This window comes from Hyla sarda, chromosome 1 (genome assembly GCF_029499605.1).
Source record: "Hyla sarda isolate aHylSar1 chromosome 1, aHylSar1.hap1, whole genome shotgun sequence".
Taxonomy (NCBI): Eukaryota; Metazoa; Chordata; class Amphibia; order Anura; family Hylidae; genus Hyla; species Hyla sarda.
Window position 1 is genome coordinate 177,010,395 of NC_079189.1, and position 23,374 is coordinate 177,033,768.

Here is a 23,374-nt window from a genome sequence, read left to right on the forward strand (position 1 = left end):
AGTAATTCCACAACCACTGCTCTGTCAGCATCTGAAGAATAAGGGGCATGAGGTGGCAAATGGACTGTGATATATATCTGTAATATATGGGAAGCCCATGTACACCTTCATCAGGGACAGTATAGCTCTGTAATATGGGGTGTGATGCCACTTTTTTTCTCCCATTCTTTGTGAGGGAATGAGAGACTATTTTGGGGCCACAGAATTAAATGGGGGTTATAATCTTCACCCATCTTATGGATCCTGTTTTTGTCTATACTTTGACTAGCGTGCGCCTTATTCATCAATAATGCGCAGTGTAATGATGAATAAGGTGCTGCTCTCCTTTAGTGTGAAAGGTTGCCTAACATACACCTTTTCTAAAAAAGAGTCAGACCAACAACCATAGGCCTGGGTTCTCAACCCGTGGTACATGTACCCATAAGGGTACGCCACGGGTTGAGCATTGGTATGCGAAAGCGCCGACAAATACTGGCCATGCACTGGAAAGTACTTGTCAGCGCATAGCCGGGCAAACCTCCAGCTGTTGCGAAACTACAATTCTCAGCATGCACTGACAGAAGGGCATGCTGTGACTTGTAGTTATGCAACAACTGGAGGCACACTACTATAACTTTCAGCATGCCCTTTGGCTGTCCGTGCATGCTGGGACTTGTAGTTATGCAACAGCTGGAGGCACACTGGTTGCAAAACACAGAGTTTGTTATATAACTCAGTGTTTCCCAACCCGTGTGCCTCCAGATGTTGCAAAACTACAACTCCCAGCATGTCCAGACAGCCGTCTATAGACGGCAGAATGCGCGAAGGACCTGCGCAATTCGCCATCTATAGACGGGATTCTGCAGGAAGGGGTTGAAGGTTGAATTGTGGAAGGTAGGAATTCTTCTCACGCCCACTGGTAGGGGTGTAGCTTTGCACCAAAAAATTAACCTTTGCGCACAAAATAGACAACCAGAGGCCTGGGTTCTCAACCCGTGGTACATGTACCCATAGGGGTACACCATGGGTTGAGCGTTGGTATGCGAAAGCTCCGACAAATACTGGCCATGCACTGGAAAGTACTTGTCAGCGTATAGCCGGGCAAACCTCCAGCTGTTGCGAAACTACAATTCTCAGCATGCACTGACAGAAGGGCATGCTGTGACTTGTAGTTATGCAACAACTGGAGGCACACTACTATAACTTTCAGCATGCCCTTTGGCTGTCCGTGCATGCTGGGACTTGTAGTTATGCAACAGCTGGAGGCACACTGGTTGCAAAACACAGAGTTTGTTATATAACTCAGTGTTTCCCAACCCGTGTGCCTCCAGATGTTGCAAAACTACAACTCCCAGCATGTCCAGACAGCAGTCTATAGACGGCGGAATGCGCGAAGGACCTGCGCAATTCGCCATCTATAGACGGGATTCTGCAGGAAGGGGTTGAAGGTTGAATTGTGGAAGGTAGGAATTATTCTCACGCCCACTGGTAGGGGTGTAGCTTTGCACCAAAAAATTAACCTTTGCGCACAAAATAGATGATAAATGATAAATACGTGACCACTGCATGGACAAAAAGAAAAAGTTCTACGGGTAGGCACGAAGAGTAAAACTGTCTATATCAAAAGGCGCATAAAAGTCTCAAAATATGCTGCTTGCGTCTGAACTGCGCCAGAACATAGACAAAAAAATGCTCTAAAAGTGAAGATAAATCTCCCCCATAGGGCCTACAATGTTGTCAGTCAAAACTGAAAAGCTGCCGGGAAATCAATGTACTAAACTTCCCTGTTGTATATAGAATTGAAAAGTAAAGGAATAGTTGTTTACTTTATAAGTTATATGCTGTTAAGTACTTCACAAAAAATGCTCTCAGTTGTTCTCATTATATGACTATGACTAAGAAGTCGTCAGAGCTGGAAACGTGTTAGATCTTACTGCAGTCCTGTACTACTATGTTCTCCGGTGGAAAACAATATTTTTTAAATCAACTGGTGCCACAAAGTTAAACAGATTTGTAAATTACTTCTATTTAAAAATCTTAATCCTTCCAGTACTTATCAGCTGCTGTATGCTCCACAGGAAGTTGTATTTCTTTCTGGAATGCTTTTCAGTCTGACCACAGTGCTCTCTGTTGACAACTCTGTCCATGTCAGGAACTGTCCAGAGTACAAGCAAATCCCCATAGCAAACCTATCCTGCTCTGGGCAGTTCCTGACACAGACAGAGGTGTCAGCAGAGAGCACTGTGGTCAGACACAAAAGAACTTCAGAAACAAATACAGCTTCTTGTGTACATCCTGGTGCGCGAAGTACATACATTTGCAAGTACATACACCAGAACATACATTTACGTCCTTGGTTGTTAAGGGGTAAACCATCATTTTCAGTGCTTTTACATCAGTGGCCTTAACCCGTTAACGACCATGGACGTCTATGCTCGTCCATGTGCAGTTAACGGGGTATGACGCAGGCTCCCGACTCAAGCCTGCGTCATACCGGCCGGCCCCTAGCTGATTCTTGTAGCTGGGGGCCGGCGTTAATACCCGACATGCGGCAATCGTCGCGGACGGCTATTAATCCTTTAGATCACCGCTGTCAAAGCTGACAGCGGCGTCTAAAGGTGCCTTTATCCCATCCCTGCTGGTCCAGTGGGGTGGATCGCCCCCCTGCAGCGAGATCGTGCGAGGGGGGGGGGGGGGGGAGATCCACTGATGAAATAGCCGGAGGGCTTACTTCTGCATTACTGCCTGGCAGGACCGAGCTTTATCAATCGAGCGCAGAGCACACAGATCATTATGGTTCTATGGAACCACATTGATCTGTATGAGGAATCAAAAGATTCCTCCTAAAAGTCCCCTAAGGGGACTAAAAGTGTAAAAAGAAAAAGTTTAAGAAAAATTTTAAAAACACACACATTAACCCCTTCCTCATTGAAAGTTTAATCACCCCCTTTTCCCAAATGCCATATAAAAAATATATTTATATAATAAAAATAAACATATGTGGTATCGCCGCGTGTGTAAATGTCCAATCTATAAAAATATATCGTTAATTAAGCTGCACGGTCAAGGGAGTATGCGTAAAAAGTTACAAAGTCCAAAATAGCATATTTTTGGTCACTTTTAATACCAGAAAAAAAAGGAATAAAAAGCGAACAAAAAGTCAGATCAAAAACAAAAATGGTACTGTTTAAAACTTTAGATCACGGCGCAAAAAAGAAGCCCTCATACCGCCCCATACGCGGATAAATAAAAAGTTATAAGGGTCAGAAGAGGACAATTTTAAATGTATTAATTTTCATGCATGTACTTATGATTTTTTCCAAAAGTGCAACAAAATCAAACGTATGTAAGTAGGGTATCATTTTAATCATATGGACCTACAAAATAAACATAAAGTGTCATTTGTACCGGAAAATGTACTGCATAGAAATGGAAGCCCCCAAAATTTACAAAATGATGTTTTTTCTTAAATTTTGTCACACAATAATTTTTTTTCTTGTTTCGCTGTCGATTTTTGGGTAAAAAGCCTCATATGGATTTTTAGGTGCAAAATTGAAAGGGTTATGATTTTTAAAAGGTAAGGAGGAAAAAAAGAAAGTGCAAAATTTTGTCTGTGGTGCCTTCCGCTTTGTAAATCATGTGATTCACGGTTTGTGTTAATTCAACGATTTTTCTTTGAATCTCTGGAATTACAATGTGAAAAAAATGACACCACCAAAAAGAAGAAAAACATTCATGTGACTTTAGACTTGTAATAACATGTATAACATGTCTCAGATTGGCTGGAACCAATTTTAGTTTATATTTCAATTACCATCTCAATATAGCGAATATATTTTGCAAACCTCATATTACCATGTTAAAAATTCTGTGAACAGGAAATTCATTTATACATGGGTGCCATCAGCATCCATATATAAAGTTTGTATAAAAATAAACTACTTCTGAACAATATTTTACCATGAGAATCTTCATAAAACATTGAGTAACTTTTAGTATGATTTATTATCTATCTTATACTCAGATATATGTTGTTTTCTTCCTGAGTTCTGCAAGTGATTTGTCTGCACTTTATGATAAGCTCCCACAATGCACCACTCTCTGTACAGAACAGATAATGTGCGTCTCCTGAATTATATCCAGTACAAGATAGGTTAAGCAAATTATTGGCAAAGTCATTAAACATTTTATAGAGACTTAAACTGAACAGTTGGACATACAGTATTTTCCTTTGTATTGTAGTTTCACACACATATATACAGCATGTTGTGGAATACTACTGCTGCAGAATTCATGCATATTTCTGAGCCCAAACCAGAATTGGATTTAAATGGAATAGGAAATATAAAGGAAGGACTTAGGCTAAGTTCCCATGGTCATCAGGCTCTATTACGTTGAGCTCCATCTGCAATTCCATTGATTTTAGTGAAGAAAAATAGTGCTTGCGCTAAACTCTGGTAACTACCAGATCTCCGACAGACCGCATTCAAATTAATAGGATCGGGACCCAGTGATGACCTGATGGAGTCCGTTGTGCTCCCCCGGAAAAAGGGCTGAACTGACCCCTGAAGGATAGGTGATAAGATGTATGATCGCAGGGGTCCAGCCGCCGGGACCACCCCACAATCTCTGGTGAGACATCCCAGTCATCCAGCACACAGAACGAACTCCGCTCCGTGCCGGATGACGGGCGACCACGTTGTCAAGCCCCCTCCCATTGACATGAATAGAGGGGGCATGGCGTGAAATCACGAACATGGAAGCTCCAAGCTTCTGTGTTCAGAACACCACAGTGCAGGCCCGAAGATCGTGGGGGTTCCCAGTGGCCAGACCCCCCCCCCAACCAGACATCATATCTCCTATTATTTGGATGGGGGATAAGATGTCTAGAGCAGAGCACCCCTTTAACAGGACTGAGCAAAAGGGCAATGTGACCTTAGCCTTCGACTTCTAGTTTCTGTTGGATCCACTTCTGGCAAAAAAAAACTGCTTCAAAAACGACAATGGTGTTTTTCCCAAAAAAACATTAAAGGAGACAATCAACACTGTTTAAAATGAAAATAAATATTATCAGGCTTTCTGTTATACTGTTACTTCTTTTTGAATCACTTTTGGTGTTGGCTTAAAAAAAGCTACCACAACAACAAGTGTTAATTTAGCCTAAGTTCACACTGCGTAAAATTTTTCGACATATTTTATCTTTCGTGCACATTGTTGTCTGTAATGGGTAAAAAAATAAGTAACTGCAAAACAAGGGCAGCCCTTTTGTGTCCGATTATAAATAAAACTAATGTGCACGTAGAATTAACTTTACACAATGTGCACTTAGTCTAAGGGTCTATTTAGAAACTTCATTTCTTATAATGAGGAGAATCAATACCATGATAAATTTTAGGAGAATTACGATTCATAGTTGTCCAAGACAGGGTTAGGCCTTCTACCAAGTATTGCACAATGCCTACTACTTCTGGCACATCTCTAGATAAGAGGTGTGCTTGTACCTTTGGCAGCCCCATATAAATAAAAAATCACAGCATGGATTTCATTTATATTGCACAATCTGAACCAACTCAATGAAGTCTTTAAGTCTGGCGCTGTTGAAATGTGCCAAGAGAAAAGAGGAAAATGTTTGCATTTAACGTTCCTTTTATTATTAAATAAGCCTAATTGTTTTCGAGGTTGCTTAATCGTATCGTATTTTGATGTTCTGCGCACAGAGACAGTCTAAACATTCAAGCTTTTAGTCGCCCTATTTTTGCTTTAGAAGCGTTCTCTATTTCATCCTTACAACAAAGCTTTCTATGTCTTTTTCTTGCTATACGGTGATGTTCAAAATGCTTTAATTTTAGAAAATTACCTGAAGTGTGATTGCCACCTTCAAAGAACAGAGCAAACATCATTTTCACATCGAAGCTACATGAAAGAAATGTGTGTACATTGGTACCAAAGAAATGTCAGGCCGTATTGATTTGTTTTTGTTTTCTTTCACAAAATGAACTGTTTGTCAGTTTGACAAAGCAAAGATACAATATATGGCCAAAAGTATTTGGACCTGTTAATAATTGTATTCAGGTGTTTTATTTCAAATCACTTCAAATCAAGCACCAACCAATGCAGTCGGCCTTTACAAACCTTTGTGAAAGATTGGGTCCTTCCAAAGAACTGACTTAAAAGGGTTATCCAGGAATTTGTATATATCAACAGGCTCCAGAAAGTTAAACATATTTTTTAATTACTTCTATTAAAAAATCTTAATCCTTTCAGTACTTATGAGCTGCTGAAGTTGCTCTTTTCTGTCAAAGTGCTCTCTGAACTCGAGAACTGTCCAGAGTAGAAGTAAATATCAATAGAAAACCTCTTCTACTCTGTGCAGTTCCCAAGACAAACAGAGATGTCAGCAGAGAGCACTGTTGCCAGACAGAAAAGAACAACTCAACTTCAGCAGCTGATAATTATTGGAAGGATTAAGATTTTTTAATAGAAGTAATTTACAAATCTGTTTATCTTTCTGGAGCCAGTTGATATAAAAATGAGTTTATATTATTTTTATGACTATACAGTTTTTGTGCTAATTCTTCATTGTGTTGGAAGAGTTAATGCTCTCAGCCTATGACAGCTTGGGTGTGGTTTTAAAACCCGAGCTTTGCTGGAAAAATCGGCTGGTAATTAGTTCTATTCTGACTGTTTTATGATTAACCTTTGCTATGTCTGTCTGTCTGAGTTTTAACCATGGTTACATTCCTGTTACGATATAGATTCTAGTCTGCTTGGTTTTAAGTACATCTGTCGGCTTTTAGTATTATTTTTGTCTGTTCCGGTTTAACCTTGTTATGTTAGTCTGTGTTCACACTGTTAGTCTTTTGCTTGTACGTGTGCTCAGTATTTAGTATTCCTGTTTAGAGTCCTGATCCGTATTCCTCCATGTTATGGAGTTTGGTTTTGTAATCTTCCTGTTTGGTATCTTGATCTGTATTCCTCCATGTTTTGGAGCTTGGCTTCTGAAGTTTTCTCTGGAGTCTGTTCAGACTCATCCGGTTCTTAGTCTAGTGTTCCGTGTATTATATTAATATCTATTCTGTTTTTTTTTTGTTATATTCCTGTTATGTTTCTTACCTGTCCCTGACTATGTACTGTATTCTTTGTGAACCTTTATGCCATTGCACTTTAGCTCAGGAAGGGACCGGCTCCAAGTTGTCGATCCGCCGTTTAGGGCGGATGGGCAAGTAGACAGGGAGAGTTTTTCTAGGGACAGCGCAAGGCTCACTCTCCCTGCCCACCCCCGGTCATGACAGTATAAATGTGATCTGCTATGAGTACAGTTAAAGAGTACCTGTCATCAAACTATATTTTCGAAACAAACTCATATATACCCTAACTACTCCAAACATACGCTATTTTGGACTTTGGAATTTTTTTGCGCGTACGCCATTGATTGTGCGGTTTAATTAACAATATATTTTTATAATTTGCCAATTTATGCACGCGGCGATACCACATATGTTTATTTTTATTTACAGTTTTTTTTTTTATTGAGAAAAGGGGGGTGATTCAAACTTTTATTAGGGAAGGGGTTAAATGATCTTTATTAACTTTTTTTTTTCAATGTTATAGCTCCTATTTCTCATAGGAAACCATTGATCAATGATTCTGCCGCTTGACTGCTCATGCCTGGATCTCAGGCACTGAGCAGTCATTTGGCGATAAGACAGCATGGAGGAAGGTAGGGACTCTCCTGCTGTCTTTACAGCTGTTCAGGATGCTGCAATTTCACCGCGGACATCCCGAACTGCACCCTGAGCTAACCGGCAGTGCTTTTCTTTCACTATAGACGCGGCGTTCAACTTTGAACGCCGCATCTAAAGGTTTAATATCGCACGGCACCGTGATCAATGCTATGCGCTATTAGCCACGGGTCCCAGGCGTTGTTAGAGGCCGGGCCCGACCTGCTTGGCCCCGCGTTATAGACAGGGAGCGGGGTGAGGGCATATAGGTACGTCCTCCATCCCCAAGGAGTTAAAGAGTAAATATGTCCTGCAGCTCTGTTTTTCCCCAATATTCAGCATAATTCTCCCCTAATGGACATTGTAGGTTTTCAGTTAGGTTATGGCATTTTGTAGTAAAAGATCTGACTGAAGAGGACTTGTTTTAGAGATGAGTTTCCCCATTTTGGTGTTATGTAGATAATATTTTCATGCCATTTGTTCACATTTGAGTTTCCCAGTTACCCACTCACCAAGGCAGAATAAGAGAGGTGTTAAAAAGATACGTCATCAACTATTTAAACAATATTCATCTAAAAAACTTAGAGTATCTATACAATAGAAAGTTTATTAATCTATCAGCATGTTTATGGAGTGTGACAAACCCCCCCCCCCAGAAAAACTCCAAGCACATGCCCTTTTTAAGTTTCAAAAAGAGAAAGAAGTCTAGTCACCAACTTGTTAGTTTGTTTTCATAAAGGTATGAGTTGGTGCTGGGATAAAGGCGTGAAACAGCATTTCTTAAACAGTTAATAGTATCGGGGAGAACTGGGCCTTCATCAAATGTAGCTCAAATTAGCACATCTCTCAGAAGGTGACTATGTCCTGAGAGCACCTGGTGCCACTGCAAAGTTAATATTGATCTTTTTTCATTTCTGGAGCCTTGACATTACATAGCCCCAAACCATAAGGCATTGACAGCCCCAGTGGGAATGGATACACGGAAATTGTTAACTCTTTAATTTTACAAAACATTTTTTATGTGGAATGGCTTACATTTTACTGCTAACCTCTTGGCACAGACTCTGTATTAAACAGGTAAGCACTGTACTGTATCTCTGACAAAAGTGTGCATTATAAATGTAAGATGTTGAGATATTTTTCTTGTCAGTAGGTACAATATTATGATTTTGATGCCACAGAATATGCCTAAAAGCCATTGCTATCAACTACATAGAATAATAACTTCTGTTTAATATGAATGCTTACCATTACTAGGTTATCACTTCTTTACTGTTACTATTAGATACCTGAATTGGTGTACATTAGGAGCAGTTAAACATCCGACAGTTTACATTGCCTCAAAATGGTCAAAGTGTGATGGCATTGCTTAGTTAAACATGCAGTGTTAATGTTCAAACACAGCCCCTATTGCAGTCACGGGTTAGCCAAGACGTAAGAACAAAGGCAGACATGGCTACCTAATAAAATAATTCATGAAAGAGAATGTATCATGTAATGGTATTACAACAATAAATATCATCCATGTCTATTAATTTGTTTTCCACATCTAACATATGTTTGCCAATTACAGTCCTGATAAATTTTACCTTTATCCCTGGACGGCCTGATTCTCCAGGTTCACCCTGAAACAGAAATATCATAAAGAAATAATTAGATAATTAAATCAATATATTGGTATTAGGAAAATAACACATTAGTTGACATAGTAAATGATCTGACCTTTATGCCAGCAGCAGAGGATCCTGGGTCACCCTAAAAAGTACAAAATAAAATGAAGAGAAAAAGGGTTTCTGAAGATTGCAAATTTGGAGGAAAACAATGTACTTTTTCTTTAAATATTTTTTTTATGAAACAGTATGAAGAGTGGTTATCTGCATAAGCATAGATTTATTTAGTATAAGTGTATAGTTTTATTTAGTATAAGCAATCTAATTATTGCCTAGGAAAGTCCCCTATAATATTCTACTATGCATTTCCATACCTAGTTTTTTTTAATATACTGACAAACACCAGCCCAATGAAGGCTAAAACTACAGTATTTTGTCTACTGCCAGACTATTGTAACCCTATAGACAAGTTTAGCAAGTTTTCTTGGGCATACAAATCTAATGTACATAAAAAGTGAATGTGTGTAGGCCCCAAATGGTCCTAACAAAGATACTCATCTTGGTAACATTTTTGTTTTTGGACAATATAATCTTAATACAGTGTAACCTCTTTAAGTTGTCATCTTAAAAAGACATCCAGTAGGCATAATATATTGGGGAACTGAAAATCAGTCACAGGAAATCTGGTCAGGACAAGGGGGTGGTCTTCCCAAAGAGGTGATCTTCTGGAGAGATTTGACTGTATAAATCACCATGTGCTTGGCATCTTGTTACTGCTATAAGATGCAGTTAGACACAAAGACAGGTAATTAAATGGTAAAGAACAATTGTGTCTAATTGCTACTTTATGCTTAGAGTTGAGTACACTGTGACAGTGTAACTAAAGAACTTTAAGTGGTTTATTCAATCAAAAATGTACTCAGTGGTTTCTTATTTAGGTCAGATAAGTTACTTGATGTGCCCATGTCCTAAGAAGAATGACCGGACTTTGACATATGGCAGCTTAAAAATACATAAAAGATGGTTTCAAGTGTAGACAAAATACACAGACCATTAAAAGTAAAGGGTTCCAGGTGTCAATATGTATACAGCATGTGTTTCATTGATGACATAAGATTAATATTTACCAGTAGATGTAAACTCAATGGCCCATCAAAGTCTAATGGTCCATAACTTAACAAGAGTAAATGGTGTTCTCATAAGGAAGGGGTCAGGAATATAAGTGTATATGGCACTATACTTTCTCCGGTTCCCTAATCCAAAGCAATCACTTCTCAGGAAGCCTGAAAAGTAACCTAACATGTGAGGACTTTATTTGTGCGCTCAGTGGGAAATATCCCAGCAATCAGATGTAATTTCCTGCAGAACAATTATTGTTCTTAACGTATTCTTTAAAAAATAAATGCGAATGGCACAAGCTGTGAAATTATTACATATCAGGTGGCATGGGCTGGGGACGCACTTCACAGGTTTTGTGACTAAGTCAGAATCTTAAAGCTGCAATGGGCTGTCTTTCTCTTGTATGTAAATTTTCCCTGCGTGACTTAACTGAACATTTCATTAATTATAACTACAATAAGTACAATCACTTTCCACAGCAGCGATAATTATACAGACGCAGCAATATAGTATACCTTCTTTACAATCGTGGCAAGCGCTGAATATTGGTAATAATGTATGAATGTGACATATGTAGAATAGTAGTGATGAGCGGCAGGGGCCATATTCGAATTCACGATATTTCGCGAGTATTTTGACGATTATTCCTCCTATGTTTGCGTAATTCCCAATAATTCCCAATATTCACATGAAAAATTTGCATAAAGATTTGCATGTGAAAAAAACACACACAAAAACAAATATTCTAAATATTCGCGAAATCACGAAGTGCCGATATTCGCGATAAAAATTTGCATTAGGAATATTCGTGCTCAACACTATACAATAGAACTGAAAAAAAGCTGGAGCAGAGTTCAAGACACATACAGATAAATATATGAAATGTAGAAATATGTGGGAACATTTCTTTGCACATACTCGGAGATCTACAGCAGGAGGCTCGCTTGGACTGGAGCCACAGATGAAGCATTGTTTACTTATGATAATTACATGTTTTTCGTATTTTCATGTTTTATTACATTCTGTCTCTTTATCAGTCATCCAACAATTTCCTGCAGTGCTGCGCAGTGACAAATACTTATATAAACAAAACATTGGCTAGAAACACATCACACATTTTGGAGAAAACATAGCTGAAAATAATACGCTGAATATTAATAGATGTCTATAAACATTGCTGACTATAGTAGCCACAAGAAGTGCAAGTTATATTTTATTATTCCATATAAAATAGGAGAAAAAAAAATAGAAAGCACACTTAACCCATACTTGAGAAGTATTAAAAGTCCATCTTTTATTTAATCCATTAAAAGCTGTTGCAGGTCAGATAGCCAGGGTAAAGGGAGCTATTCAAGTGACGACCGTTTCACACCCGTTCTAGGTGGTTTTTCAAACTGAACTAGATGCCGGAACACTACTGGGATATCACTGCTTGTCAATGACATCAACCTCGCCTGTGTCAGAAGAACTATCACCATCCAGATAAGTAGCATAGATAGTAGGGACATATACACACATAGGAGAACATTTGTCAAAACCTGTTTAGAGGAAGAATGGTACAGTCGCTCATAGCAACCAATCAGATTGCTGCTTTTATTTTTCAGAGGCCTTATTAAAAATCAAAGAAGTGGTTCCTATGGACAATGGCATCATTCTTCCAGTTTTCCCTTCCTGCCTAGTCTGAATATGTTTTATAAACTGTGGACTGCCAATCCCTGTTTTAATAAATCTCAAGCGTTCTCTAAAATGTGTGAACATGGGTTTAGTTGCCGACCCTATGAAGAACCATCTACAAGGGCAAAAATTACAATAGATGATGTTTTTATTTTGACTGCACAAAAACTGTTGACCGCCTAAAGATATGGCTTTACCAGGCAATATGTTTGCAATTTGTTTGCAATATTTGCAATTTCCCAAGGTAAAATTTCCTTTAACGGGTGGGTTTTGTAAGCAGCTGGAATATTTAGTATTGTTGGTAAATCTACTCCTTACAAGAAAGTTTTTTAGAGTCTTAGGCTGGGTTCACACTGCCGAATTTCTGGGCAGAATTTCTGCTGGAGATCGAGCCGGTGGCGTTAGGACTGAGCAGTCTGCATTGCTGCCCCCATAGACGGCAATGCATTTCTGGGTGGATCTTTTGGGAAATCTGCTCAGAAATGCATTGCCATCTATGGGGACGGCAATGTAGCCTTCGCGGTCCTAGTGCCGCCGGCTCGATCTCCGGCAGAAATTCTGCACAGAAATTCCACAGTGTGAACCTGCCCTTACTGTGCTTGAAGGCAATAATAGGTTTATTTCTTCTCTACTTCTCTACTCTACTTCTTTTCTGCATAAGTATTTTTGTGTCGCATTTACTATTGTTTCCTCCTGTGTTCCTATATCTATTTGACTTTGTTAAAACGACTTAACACTATGGGGGACATTTATCAAGGCTTAGGCCTTGTTGGACTTCGTTATTTGGAGTTCTGTACACAGATTTGCCTTTTTCACTTTGCAGTGGTAAGAGATTTATGAACTGTGACTTTTCTCAAAAAGTCACAGATTTGTTGCATAGCACTCAATTACACCACGAACATATACCAGCCCAGACCTGGCTTACAAAACTGGCTGCAGACAGCACATAAGTCGCAAAGAGGTGTTCTGAATCGAGAGTTACATCTCAATTACAGCATCAAACTGAACTACTACAGAGACATCCTACTTAGTCAGTTGGCCGATGCCTATCGGCGCCATTGTACATCCTCTCACAGGTCTGACTTGTGGGGCCCTCTGCACTCACCTTCAACTGCCATGGCTTCTGGGGAGGGGTGGCAGGAGCAGTACCAGCTCCATCAGTAGCAGCCTGATGAGTAGCTGATGAGTGGATTTCTTCACCCGCATAGTGAAGCATCTCCTCAGTAGCAGGTAGACCTGGAGCAGGACCTGAACCAGCAGGTGGTGGCATACCTTGCCATGCCCATGCCAACACACCTTGAAGATCCACTGGACTTCTGGGCAGCAAAACTTGAATTGTGGCTACAACTAGCAGAGTTTGCACTGGAAAAGCTGTCCTGTCTGGCCAGTAGTGTGCCATCAGATCGGGTGATTAGTGCAGCGGGGGCCATAGTCACCCCAAGGAGAACCCTCCTGTCCACAAAAAATGTGGAGAGACTGACCTTTGTGAAGATGAATCAGGCATGGATCATGCTGCCGCTAACTACAAGCTGTGTCATTTAGCTACTATATGGCCTCCTCATGCTGATTGTACATTACTTAAACATTTTTAAGGTAGCACTGGCTACCATAAAACTTCAATATAAAATATAAAATTCATCTTTAAGGCTTAGGGATTGTGAGGCCCTATGGTCTCCTCATGCTGCCTCCGACTCCAGGTTGTGTCTTTCAGCCACTATATGGTCTCCTCATGCTGCTGGGACATTACCTCAACATTTTTATGGTAGCACTAGCTACCATAAATCTTCCATTTAAATGTGAAAATTCATCTTTTAATCTTAGGGATTGTGAGGCCCTATGATCTCCTTATGCTGCCGCCAACTCAAGGCTGTGTCATTCAGCCACTATATGGTTTCCTCAAGCTGCTGGTACATTACCTAAAAATTTTATGGTAGCACTAGCTACCATAAAGCTTCAATTTAAATTTGAAAATTCATATTTTAATCTTAGAGATTGTGAGGCCCTATGGTCTCCTCATGCTGCCGCCTACTCCAGGCTTTGTCATTCAACCATTTTATGGTCTTCTCATGCTGCTGGGACACTGCCTAAACATTTTTATGGTAGCACTAGCTACCATAAATCTTCAATTTAAATTTGAAATTCATATTTTTATCTTAGGGATTGTGAGGCCTTAGGGTCTCCTCATGCTATCGCCAACTCCAGGCTGTGTCATTGTGGGAGATTATGGTCTCATCATGCTGCTGCCCCCTCTTGGATCTGTCATTGTGCTGCCATGTGACATGTGACTCCTTGCTGGATTTGGTCTTTTGTAACCACACATTTTATGATTAAATCTTAAATTTAAATTAAATTTTCAAAAAATCGATAGAGCGATAACAATGAACCATAACTGATTAAATGAAACATTTGCACTTTCACAGTCAGGGGGGTGCTGAGAGGCAGGGGCTGGAACAGGTGGTATCTCGCCTGGCGGAGGACCACCAGCTCGATTTTAAGATACTTAAAGTTAAGATTTTAACTTTATGCGCCCACAATGGCACAGAAGCTCAATGTGCTCCTGTCCAAGTTGTTGGTACTGCAGTCCCTCCCTTTTCAAATGAACACTCAGAGTATGGGGGTGCGCTGAGAGGCAAGGGCTGGAGCACGTGGTAGCTTGCCTAATGGCGGACCGCCAGCTCAATGCGCACCAGAATGGGAAATCAAAAATTTGTAATAAATTCTAATTAAATTAAATAAAAATGACATAAAAAATCTGCCACATCCAGAAGCAGTGATTCTAATAGTGATGCCTCTAATCTACATATCATACTGAGTAACAGTATTATTTCACTAACACAGCACACTCCCTATGGGGGTTAGGACAAGGCAAAGTGTTCTACACCCCTATTGAGCCTCTCTGTAGGCCAGAAATATCCATTTTTAAAAGTTATTTGCTGCGAATAAATTTGGACCGAACCTAATTTTTTCGAAAATTCGTCGAATCGGGCAAAACTAATTTTTCAAAAATTCACTCATCTCTAGTGATAGTTCTTCTGACACAGGTGAAGTTGACATCACTGAGGAGCTTTTATATTCCAGCAGTGCCCAGGTGTCTAGCTCAGTTTGAGAAACCACCTTGAATAGGTGTGGTAACAACCATGACACCTATTAACAAGTGGGAAAAACCTGTGGAATTGTTCACATGTACTGTATAGGCTGATGATTTCATGCTGTAGAGTTTAGGTTTCAGTTTTTATGCCATGAATTTTATGCTGGAGATTTTATGATTGATTTAACAGCATAAAATCTGCAGCATGACATCCTCAATCACATCTTCAAAGTACAAACGATAAAGGACCGAGCACTCACCATTAGATGACTGTAATTCTGTTTATTCTGTACATAACATGCTAGTTGTGGGGAATACCATGTCAGGGGATAAGACGCAGACAAGTGCAAGGAGGGCTTCACTGGGGACGGCCGGTTCACGCCAATCAGTGCCTCATTCTTATGCATTTAATCCACAATATATAAAGTACATATAAACAAATCCCACAGGTGCATACCAATGCAGAGGTTTATTAATGCAGCTTGCATGCAATTTGTATTAGTGCTATTTTACCCAGAGAAGTAATAAAGTTCCTACAAATACTGCAAGCTGGATTCCTTTGTGCATTTTAATTACCTTTTCTTACCCCACAGCAATCCACTTTTGCCTTTCGCTTGTCTCGGAAGTAGTGAGCTCTCAAGATATATTGCCTCAGGTTACAATAATTTCAACGTACATTTGTATTTTCTGGACCATTGTAACTTGAAACTATCCTCAACATACAATGCTACGGATAGTCCAGGTCTGCAAAACGAGTCAATCAGAGTTGACATTTCACTGGTAAAACTCCTGTTATGCTGAAATGCATGAACTGATTGGGTGTCCAGTTGCGCCTCTCTACAGGACGGTATGGTACTACATGTCCTATACTGCCAATGCAACGATGACCCCCTCTTTTAGATACAAGGAGAGGGCGGCTCCATTTCACTTTTCTGGGACACTGTGTACTGTATATAAACCTGAAGAAGCTCCTGTCCTCTACATAAAAAGTGACTAACAGCATCCAGACTTATATATGTAAGAACAAGTTTTCTCTGTATTAGTAATCTGTCATTTTTTCCTCAATTTTCCTATTATTGCTTGACATTTTGGAGGCTTCCAAACTAATTACTAGTTTGCCATAGAGATTTTGTCTCAAGATACACTTACAATAATTGTCCTGGAAAACATTAATATTGTAACTTGAGGGACCAAAGTATATCCAAGAGAGGGCGGATATCATATGGCAATTGTTGCATGTGGGCGAATCTATATGATGGTTATACTTGGGGTGACAAGTGCAGGGCAGACGCGGAGACCTGGGGAGTGAGAAAAAGGTAACATCTTTCTGCTCCCTGCACAACTCCTTTAAAAATGTGTGTGTTTCTGATTGGAAGGGAAGCAGGAGCCTTACCTTTTCTCCTGGGTCACCTTTAGGGCCACTTTCCCCCATGTCACCCTGTAAGAAGAAACGGTGTATAATACCGGTCATTGTAAACTTAGCTTATTATTTACTATTGTCTCTTTATATCAAAAAGTGGTGGTATTTTTTTCACATATGAGATATTGGAGTTTGTATGAGCCATTTATTTGATTAATCAGAATTTTCACACAATGCTGAGAATTAGTAAGGGCACATTTACACTGCCAGCACACCACATTAAAGAGAGCTCCATCAACCAGTCTGTCGGAAGGACAGATGTTGAGTGGAAAAGAAATAGTGCATGTCCTATTTATTTCTCTAGGATCAACTCCTGTAAAATACCGGACACCTGACGGACCCCATTTAAGTCAATGGAGTCCATCACAATCTGTCAGGACCTGGCGGTGTCAGTTGTGCTCCGACCCGTTCAATGTCCATTTGGTGCAAAAAAAATAAGTTCTTTCAGGAAAGAGAAGAAAGAGAAAGCCTGATAAGAAGCTAATCAGAATAAGGCTTCTCTGACAGACTTTGCTGATAATATAAACTGTAGAACACAATATTTTTTTATTGTGTATTTGTACCATGGAATGCAGGTAGAATCAGCTCCCACTGGGCGAGGTGCACTGGTACTCTCCCAGAAGTCAGAAGAATTCATCATAAGCCGGCACTCATAAGATCTTCATATCTTCATATAAAACATAACAACTGTGCAAAATTCACACAAAATTAGTAGCTGCAAAAACATGATGTAGTTTACGCATTATAGATCAGCTGATCCTTTCACAAATCCTTTTCATTAAAAGATCAGCTGACCCGAAACAAGTAAATTACATCCTGTTTTTCCAGCTACTCTTTTTAAATGTGAATTTTGCACAGTTGTTATGTTTTACTTGTCTCCAATAAAGCTATGAAAATCATGAGTCCCGGCTTATGATGACTTCTTCTGACTTCTGAGAGAGCACCAGTGCACGCGCCCAGTGGGAGCTGACTCTACCAGCTTATCATGACTTCTTCTGTGTTTGTACCATAATAAGTACAAAACAAGAATAAGAAATACAAATTATTTTCATAGGTGTCCATAGCCTTTAAGTCCAAATGACATCTAAATCTTGGAAATAGTATATGGTATATATAGTATAATCCATGTCCGCTTCTTTGTATATAATATCTGCTGAAATATATTTTCTTTAACAAAATGCTATAGTTTTGCTATAAATAAAAATGACGGTTGTGCAATGCTGTTTGGGAATTACAGAATTATTACAGAAGAATAACTCTTTTGTTCACAGCCTGTGGTTTGTAGTAACCACACAGTCCATCTAATAAAAGGTCACAGAAGTAAACCAAAGCCTGAACCAGTGTCTGTATGATGTCAAGACATTGGTATGATTGTTACTGTGCGACATTTCATGTTACCTCCAATTTCAAACAAACAACCATCTATATATTTAATATCTATCTATCTATCTATCTGTCTGTCTGTCTGTCTGTCTATCCATCTCCAATATAATAATAAAAGAACATGTACTACATGTGTAGGCAATAAGTAAAACAGTGGTAATAAATAGCTGGAAGTCTAGCCTCTAGGATCATTACCATCAGAAAAACAGATGTTGTGCAACCTTTATTTTATAATGGAAGGCAGCTGGAACCTTGCAGTTCCGACAGACCTAAATGAAGTTAGCAGTGAGCTCACCTCATCTTCCTCTCCTATTTGCACCCATCACTGGCCACCTTGGTCCACAAGATGGGAGTTAAGAGAACCCTGTTTTCTTGATAGGTGGGGTATCTCAGAACAACATGATCATCATTTGTATTATTATTTACAAAAAATAAGTCCATCTGGAAGCATATCTGTTTATCTCCAGCAGACTCTGCAAAAAGAGGTTCCTACTTACCTTCTCCCCATTTTCTCCTTGATCACCCTATATTAACAAATCAGTGTTTAATTGTTACAATTGGCACAAAAACTAATAAACATATACACAACCCACTTATGCAGACCCACCATAATGAAATGATCAGTAAAAGGAATAGTACTACAGTAACATGTTCTGCATAAACAAGACTCCATTGTTTATTGTTAGATATAAGATACTCTCTGAGATAAATAAAAAGTTGTTGTTGCTGCTATTTTATGTCATGTAATTGGTCGCCTACAGTTTACCTAAATGGGTTACTACTACCTACTCATTACGCAGATCCCTTTATATAAAGCAGATCACAAAGTCCATCCCTACTGGGATCTGCAAATATCAGCTGTTATCTTTGGGGAAAATCAAATTAATTCTAAACAACATTGTAATTGACCATAACACCCATAAACTAAGCCAGCTTTCCAATATGTATATATATATATATATATATATATATATATATATATATATATGTGTGTGCCAGGCAGCCTCCTTGAGTGTACCCAGGGCCCTTTGCACCTGTTTTCCCCTGTACATATGTTCTTCAGTGTATTGTATTATAAAATGTGTTGTATCTTTAAGAGTTATGTCATGTGATTGTTACCCAGGAGGTACCAGTGACCAGGTGATCCCAAGAGTGACCTATGGGCTCCCTGCTAGTCTCCCCCATATAAGTCCTGGGTGGAGCTAGGTTTTCTCTCTTAGCTCTTGCTTCCTGCTGAGGTCCAGTGCAGTCGTACCTAGTGTATGTGTCCAGAGTGTTGGAAGCCAATAAGTCAAGTCCTGCAGCCACCATCAATTCAAGTAAGCAAAAGTCACAGTTTTATGAGTCAACTCAAGTAAGTCCCTGTCATCTGTCAGGTCAGAGTGGTCTGCATTCAATTGTCCAGTCCTACTACAAGTCCCAGCAAGCCCTTAAGGTCTCTGCATCACTGGTCACCTCCTTGGTCCCTGAATTAACTGTATAGACTTTACCAACTGTATATCCTATGTAAAGCTACCGTTGTCCTCCCCCCGTGACTAGCCCAGGATCCAGTGGTATACCTTTGGGGGGGGGGGGGGGGGTTAGGCTAAACCATACCCTGGCTTCATGAATACAAAGGGTTAATGCCATCTGCCCCTTGGATAACAACATTTGCCCACATCACACCCTGCTACCACATATATATATATATATATATATATATATATATATATACACACAAATCTAAAATTAACTATTGTCCTCCTGTTCTGATTATATAAGCACATTAAAGGAAAACTGAGCTGAAACATTTAGGATCTCTACAGTATTTCTATACTGAACATTTATGATAAGACAGGACATGTATTTGCACTGATTTCTAGCACATTAGTAGAGATGTCAAACAAGCTGTAGGGATAAATCAACCTTACAGCAGATTAAAGGTGACAACACAATAGCACTACCATAATTATAATATTGTGTTCTTCAGCTGGAGGCAGCATTTTATTAGCTCACCTTCATCCCCTGAATGCCATCTAGACCAGGTGTACCTTGATCCCCCTAGAGAAAAGAAACATTTTTGAAATGTAAGCCCAAAGCCATAAATGTCCAAGATTATAGATACAGTATCAATTCAACTTAATTCCTATTCACAGATATCAATATGGACAAAGAGTTGATGTCCAGAATGACTCTTTTGGATGATTTCAAGTTATTATTTACATAGTTACTCTGTCCCACTGTATAGATAGATAGATAGAGTATATATTTTGCATACACATATATATTCATATGAGCAATACCGCTATTGTTTTGTTGATACATGACGTCACCATCATCTCAAATATGAGCAGACTGTGGAAGTTCAGTTTGAGTATCAGTCCTGATAGTATCATTAACATAAATAAACAATAATTCAGGGTGATGTAGGTAGAATCATTAGAATAAAATGTAAGGCTCATGCACACTTACACACAGAGGCCTTTTCAAGAATAAAATAGTGATCTGATTGGTTGCTATGGGCAACTCAGCAACGTTTCTACTGGACAGGTTTTGATAAATCTCCTCTTTTGGAGTGTATATGGCCATACAAGTGTATATACTGTACAGAGATATTAGGGGAGATTTATCAAAACCTGCGCAGAGGCAAAGGTGACTAGTTGCCCATAGTAACCAATCAGATCGCGACTTTCATTTTTCAGAGGCCTTGTTAGGGTACGTTCACACTCGGGAATTCCTGCAGAATTCCACAGGAATTCCATTGATGGCTATGCAGTGCTCACAGAATCCTCGCAAAGAATGAACATGTTCTTTCTTAGCGTGAAATTCCGCAGTGTGAACGGGTCTCGCGTAGACCCATTCACACTAATGTTAAGTTCACACTGCGGAATTCCGCTCGTGAACTTAACATTAGTGTGAATGGGTCTACGCGAGACCCGTTCACACTGCGGAATTTCGCGCAAAGAAAGAACATGTTCATTCTTTGCGCGGATTCTGTGAGCACTGCATAGCCATCAAAGTGAAGTATTTTCGGCGGCGGCCGCCAGACGGAATCTCCGCTCGCTGAATGAACATGTGAACGCACCCTTAGGAATGTAAGAAACAAGCTTATTGCTGCTATGGGCAACCGGTCAACTTTGCCTCTCCACAGGTTTTGATACATCTTCCTCATTATAACTAGAAGCAATGCAATATGCATAGAGTCTGATGCAAGGAATATGATGAAAGAAAATTCTTATGCTCCCAAATGAAATCAAAGGGAGGTACAGTCAAGGGCCCAAGTGATATTATGACACATGTAATTGTCTTTATAATTCATCCTGAGTACATGCTCCAGTGATAGAACACGAGTTGCTACCAGGTCACTAGGAGTATACAATGTAACCTGTCATCCTGATTTATACGCATGTGAATATTTGATATACCGTACAGGAAGATACTGACAGAATCTTACAATCAGCGCTGTAATCAGAATCCATGGAGGGGTTATTTTGGCTGGAAACTCAATACGATATCTCTGTACTTGTGAGACTGCATGGTTATCCCGGCTATAGGGCAATAGACAGACTCAGTGTGGTCTACTAGATGTTTCTGAAGGAGGTAGGGTTACGTCCAGAGTTTATTAGGCAAGGTGGTGCTAACAGACTTGCTGAACTTTAGACTTTCTATTTTTCACGGTGCTCATGAACATGAGGTGGTGTCCTGATGACTTGCAGCAAGTCAATGATAAAAAAGTACGCACTTAATAAAGTTTTGTAATTGATATCTCGGCTCAGGGTCTTTCCGCAGCTCCGCCGAATCGAAGTTGTCATATTGTTCAGACACGGCTAATGATTAATTATCAGGAAGATGGAATACCAGATCCTGAGCAGCCTGCCGTTGAAGTGTTTACACAGAAAGGACATGTAATGCTGCAAGACAAGAGTTATGCTTTTCATTTTATTCTTCCTTCAGTCCGCTATTCACCTTTAACTAAGGATCTTTTTCTTTTTTTTGTAAAGGACCCACAAGCCAAGAGAAATTAGACAAGAATTCTTAGCAACAATTCCCAGCTGGCTAACAATTGTGTCTGAGCATTTTCCTTCATTGACAGTTTCTTCCCTACCTTTCAATGAATGCTTTCCTTATGGTAACATGATACAGCAATTATATATTATCCACATGGGGAAAACAAGGACGTAATACTTCAATATACACGACCTCCACATTTGTTTAGGCACAGCTTAGTTTTTAGGCCTTTCTTCCATCTTTTACAAACGTGCCAGAAGATACAGTGCTTTACGAACGTTTTCAGACCCTTTTAATTTTTTTCACATCTTGTTACGTTGCGGCCTTGTGCTAAAATTATAAAACAAATCTAGTTTTCCTCATCATTCTGTCACAAATCTTTGCTAATTTATTGAAAAAGAATCAATAAAATATTGCATTGACTTAAGTATTCAGACCCTTTGCACCTAAGCACGTTCGGCAGTTATTAGTCGTCTAGGGTATGAGACCGCAAAGTTCGCACTCCTGGATTTGGGAATTTTCTGCCATTTGCCTCTGCAGCTCTTTAGGTTGTATGGGGACCATTGGTAAAAGCCATTTTTGGATATTTTAAGAAGTGTTCCATTGGGTTCAGGTCAGGACTCTTCAGATTCCCTTCAACCCCGACCAATCTTCATGTCCAAGTCACTGAAAAGCACCCCACAGCATGATGGTGCTGCTTTACTGTAGGGACAGCACGTAGCAGGTGATGAGCAGTGCCTAGTTTCCTTCAGACGGGACATTTAAAATTGAGGCCATCAACATCAATCAGACTAGAAAATCTTGTTTCTCATGGTTTAAGAGTCCTTAAGGTACTTTTTTGTATTTTTTTTTTTTTTTTTTACAAACTCCAGGTGGGCTTTTATGTGTCTTTCTGGCCACTCTGCCATAACGCCTAGACTGGTGAATGGCTGCAGTGATGGTTGATCTTCAAGAAGTTTCTTTGTTATGAAGCCCCCCCCCCCCCCCATAATTACTTGGCTAGGACAGCCAGCTCTAGGAAAAGTCCTGGTTGTTCTAACCTTCAATTAAAGAATTACTTCAGTGCAACAGAAATATCTTTGTACCCTTCCTCAGATATGTGCCTTCACACAGTCCTGTCTCTGAGCTCATGGTTTGGTTTTTGATCTGTAAAACTTTCTAAGTTTCTAAGGGGATAAGATGTCTAGGGGCGGAGTACCCCCTTTAAGGGGTACTCCGCTGCTCAGCGTTTGGAACAAACTGTTCCGAACGCTGGAGCTTGCGCCTGTAGCTCGTGATGTCATAGCCCCGCCACCTCATGACATCACACCCTGCCCCCTTGTTGCAATTCTATGGGAGGGGGCGTGACGACAACGTGACAGCATGAGGGGGCAGGGCTATGATGTCACAAGCT

The 23,374-nt window shown here is 39.8% G+C and overlaps 1 protein-coding gene across 1 annotated transcript in view; it reads right to left on the reverse strand.

Moving 5' to 3' along the window:
* The window catches only part of COL25A1 (collagen type XXV alpha 1 chain), a 452,042-nt gene that overhangs the window by 95,118 nt on the left and 333,550 nt on the right, over window positions 1-23,374 (reverse strand). The window contains exons 13-17 of the mRNA XM_056564488.1: window positions 19,990-20,034; window positions 18,492-18,518; window positions 16,585-16,629; window positions 9,423-9,455; window positions 9,290-9,325 (exon numbers count right to left, since the gene is read on the reverse strand). Of these exons, the coding sequence (XP_056420463.1) occupies window positions 9,290-9,325; window positions 9,423-9,455; window positions 16,585-16,629; window positions 18,492-18,518; window positions 19,990-20,034 (186 nt within the window). The remainder of the gene's footprint in view (window positions 1-9,289; window positions 9,326-9,422; window positions 9,456-16,584; window positions 16,630-18,491; window positions 18,519-19,989; window positions 20,035-23,374) is intronic.